Source organism: Cricetulus griseus (genome assembly GCF_003668045.3).
Source record: "Cricetulus griseus strain 17A/GY chromosome 1 unlocalized genomic scaffold, alternate assembly CriGri-PICRH-1.0 chr1_0, whole genome shotgun sequence".
Lineage (NCBI taxonomy): Eukaryota > Metazoa > Chordata > Mammalia > Rodentia > Cricetidae > Cricetulus > Cricetulus griseus.
In genome coordinates, this window is record NW_023276806.1 from 62,924,787 (window position 1) to 62,928,483 (window position 3,697).

The following is a 3,697-nucleotide window of genomic DNA, read 5'->3' on the forward strand; positions in this document are numbered from 1 at the left end:
AGCTCCTTGCACAATCCGCTAGGCCCCCTTGCCAGCCTTCTCCACCTAAGGTCATTTATGAGAAAAGGGATTTCTCAGCTTTTCCCTTTGGGATGACCATAGCTGAAGGTCCACTTCTGGCAACTTTGGCTGAATTTTCTCCTCTGGCTTCACCCTTTGTATACACCTTGTCCCTCTACCTCTGGTCAGCCTTCAACAACTTCTGCCCACTTGAAGGGATTTATCAGTGCAAATGCTCATGAACTTTTTTTGGTATGTCAAATTCTGACAAGGAGAGAATTCCAACTACCAACATCATCTGCACCAGACCTACCTGAAATAGCATCATCAGAATATCCAGCATTCTTGGTCAAGGTCATGGCACCATCTAAGAATGAAAAGAGCCAAAAGAAGAAGAAGAAAGAAGAAGAAGAAGAAGAAGAAGAAGAAGAAGAAGAAGAAGAAGAAGAAGAAGAAGAAGAAGAAGAAGAAGAAGAATGAAAAGAGCCACATTAGTTTATTGTCTAGGGCCAGGGCCAGGGTTTTTATTTGGGATTCCTGTCCTTATTCTAAAAGCACCATTTAATTACCATTTTGGGAATGTTCCCCTCCATTTCCTGTTCTAAGGAACAAAGAGATCATATCTTTGCCCTCTGAGGCCTAGAATTGGGTTGGCTTAGCGCAGGAAATAGGGAGCATAGCAGAGCTGCTTGTGAGATTGACAGATGGGTGCTGTATGTAGTATGCAATGTTCTATCACCATCACACAGGTTTGCAATCTTCAGAGACTCTTTCTGTGCATTAATACCTCAGATGCTTAAAGAGGGAGGAATTGGGTCCTTGGGATGTAAGGGGAGGTAGTCATCCATAGCCCTCATGAAAGATGCTATCAGTATCCCACACATGGGGCTCTTAGGTCAGAGCAGAACTATATAAAAGGCAGAAGCTTCTCACAGCACCTCAGTCCATTGCTTCCCGAGCAATCTGTTCCAGTGCCTGTGTGAGGTAGAACATTTCCCAGGCCAGAGCGACTCTGGTGCTGGTTTTCTGGGCGGAAAGGGGCTCTGGGTGGAGCCGAGGGCAATCTTGGCAATGAACAAGGGAAAAGGAGGGTTTGGAGGGAAGGGTCTGTCTGAAAAGGGAAGGTAGTGGAAGATTGTGATTGGTAACTTTTTTTTACCTTGCAATGAATTCATTTGAAAGGATGACGTGCCTATATTGGGATCTTTGTATTTTTTTTATTTTGGGAGTGAATGTAGGAGATAGGGTTTTAAAAGACCTGATCATCGTAGAGGTAAAATATTGTGAAAGCATAGTTCAGAGTTTAAAGCAAAGTTGGGCTTGTTGAACTTAAAATTCCTGCATTATCTTTCAGTTTTATCCAGTTCCTTTTAAGATGTCCTGCCAGCAGAGCCAGCAAAAGTGCCCACCTCCTCCTCCCAAGTGCAAGACTCCCCAGTGCCCCCCTGTCTCTTCCTGCTGTGGTTCCAGCTCCGGGGGCTGCTGCAGCTCTGGAGGTGGCAGCTGCTGCCTGAGCCATCACAAGCCCCGATTCTCTCTCCGTCGCCGACGTCACAGCTCTGGATGCTGTAGCAGCAGTAGCAGCGGTGGCAGCAGCTGCTGTGGCAGTAGTTGTGGCAGCAGCAGTGGCAGCAGCTGCTGTGGCAGTAGCAGTGGCAGCAGCAGCTGCTGTGGCGGCAGCAGTGGTGGCAGCAGCTGCTGTGGTGGCAGTAGTGGTGGCAGCAGTGGCGGCAGCAGCTGCTGTGGCGGCAGTAGTGGTGGCAGCAGTGGCGGCAGCAGCTGCTGTGGCGGCAGTAGTGGTGGCAGCAGTGGCGGCAGCTGCTGTGGCAGTAGCGGTGGCGGCGGCAGCAGCGGTAGCAGCAGCCAGCAGTCTTCGGGCTCTGGCTGCTGCTCTGGAGGTTGCTGCTAACCTGGGGAAGAGGACCAGGGAGAGCGGCGCTGACCTGATGGAAGGAAGACCTGCCAGCCAGTATCTCCTCTTCTCCTGCAGAAACACTTCTGTAACTCTCTGTATGCCTTTTCTTCATCCCCACAAAACTCATCTACCGCGAGGTCTTGAGGTCTCAATTGGCTTTGGTTTTTCTCTTTGGCGATGAGATGCTGAAAACTCAGCTCCGAAGTTCTTTTCTGGGTAACAATAAAGCTTTTGATTCATGATATCGTGGCCTCCCAATGCTGTTTTGTTTAGGCCTTCCATCCCCGTTTCCACACAAAGCCCCATATTCCCTTTCTTTATCAAAAGTGCATGTTTTGCCACTGAATCCACTTAAAAACTCTGAGAACCAACGTTCACTTAGTGCTCTGAATTTGGAAACTTCAAGCTTGAAAGTAAGAATTATGCCTGAGACCTGTGCCCTTACTCCTTACCTTGCACGAGGGGGACTGGGAGTGGGATGAGGTGAAGCCAGTAGTACCCAGAAAAGCCCCATTCTGAGAGGATGTCCTTCAAGAGAGAGCTGCGGTTTGGAAAAGTTTACCGCTTAATTATGGAGAATAAGATTGCCTGAAGTGCCCACTGTGGGCTCTAGTGAGTAGACACTCTGCTTTCTGATTATTATTAGTGGACAGACAGGAAATCAGAGAGGGCAGCATTTCTAGAGGCATTAGCTGAGGAGACAGCTGTGAAATGTAAAATGTTTTTCTTGGACTCTAGAATTTTAGGTTTGGGTCTAACTAGAGAACAAAGATGTCATCTCAGCCAAAGATTATCCCCACATAGTGGTGGTGGTGGCAGCAGTGTGTGTGTGTGTGTGTGTGTGTGTGTGTGTGTGTGTGTGTGTGTGTACGTGTGTGTACATGTGTGTGTACATGTATGTGTGTACATGTGTGTGCAAGGGAGTCAAGGGTACTTCAGTCACTGAGCTTGGTTGTTGATGTAATATTTCTCTGAGACTGGGATGGTTTCTTCGGGAGATACTAAAAATGTTTCTGATAGAAGAGATGATTGCAAGTCAACTTTCCTAAACAAGAAGCAGGCACCCCCTCCTTTGAGAAGAGTTAACAGTGATGTAAGGGGTCCATTCAGTCAGTAGCTGCTTGATCTCTCTTCGGGTTGATTCCTATCACCCTGTTTTTCCTTCACCTTTCACATAGTTTTTTGAGGAGAACACACATCTACATTATTACCTCATTACTTCCTTCTCTTTTCTAATGTTGATCTCATTTTTTGGAAATGTCTTACCTCTCCTTGCCGAGAGGTGCTCTAGGTACAGTAGGCAACCTGTTAATCAGGCTCTAAAGCCATGGTAAATGAAACGGGTATCGTCTATGACTTGTCTTTCCTTGTCTGTTTCCTCATGCCACACCCGGTACATGCACCCCAAAGCCTGTCTCTCACTCTTAACCCCTGGATTCTTAGTCTTAGATTCTCTTATGTCTCATCCTCATGGTTGTTATGGCCACGTAGTTGCAATGATTGACAGACACTTTGGAGGCAGTTGACTGAAAAAGTTTCCTCCAGTTTGAAAAATCAGCTAATCAAAAGCAACAATTACCTCGGGAACTTTTGAGCCATCTGTTCTTTTATTCTCCTCTTCTTGCTTCTTTGCTCTTTTATCCTTTTCTTTTTTCCCTTTCTTTGACAGTAGTAGTCCCAGGGAAAATCTATCCTTAAGGGAGGTGAGATCAGAAACAGGAGGTCCATGGACTGATTTGCTATTTTTTCAATAGGTCCACACCTCTCACCCATTTTTTTTTT

At 46.6% G+C, this 3,697-nt stretch overlaps 1 protein-coding gene across 1 annotated transcript; it reads left to right on the top strand.

Moving 5' to 3' along the window:
• The first annotated feature begins 1,266 nt into the window (after positions 1 to 1,266).
• Positions 1,267 to 2,157, top strand: LOC100758294 (late cornified envelope protein 1A). Its single transcript, XM_035451699.1, has one exon. It carries the CDS (start codon positions 1,376 to 1,378, stop codon positions 1,907 to 1,909), a length of 534 nt encoding a protein of 177 aa, XP_035307590.1. The 5' UTR covers positions 1,267 to 1,375; the 3' UTR covers positions 1,910 to 2,157.
• The last annotated feature ends 1,540 nt before the right edge of the window (positions 2,158 to 3,697 follow it).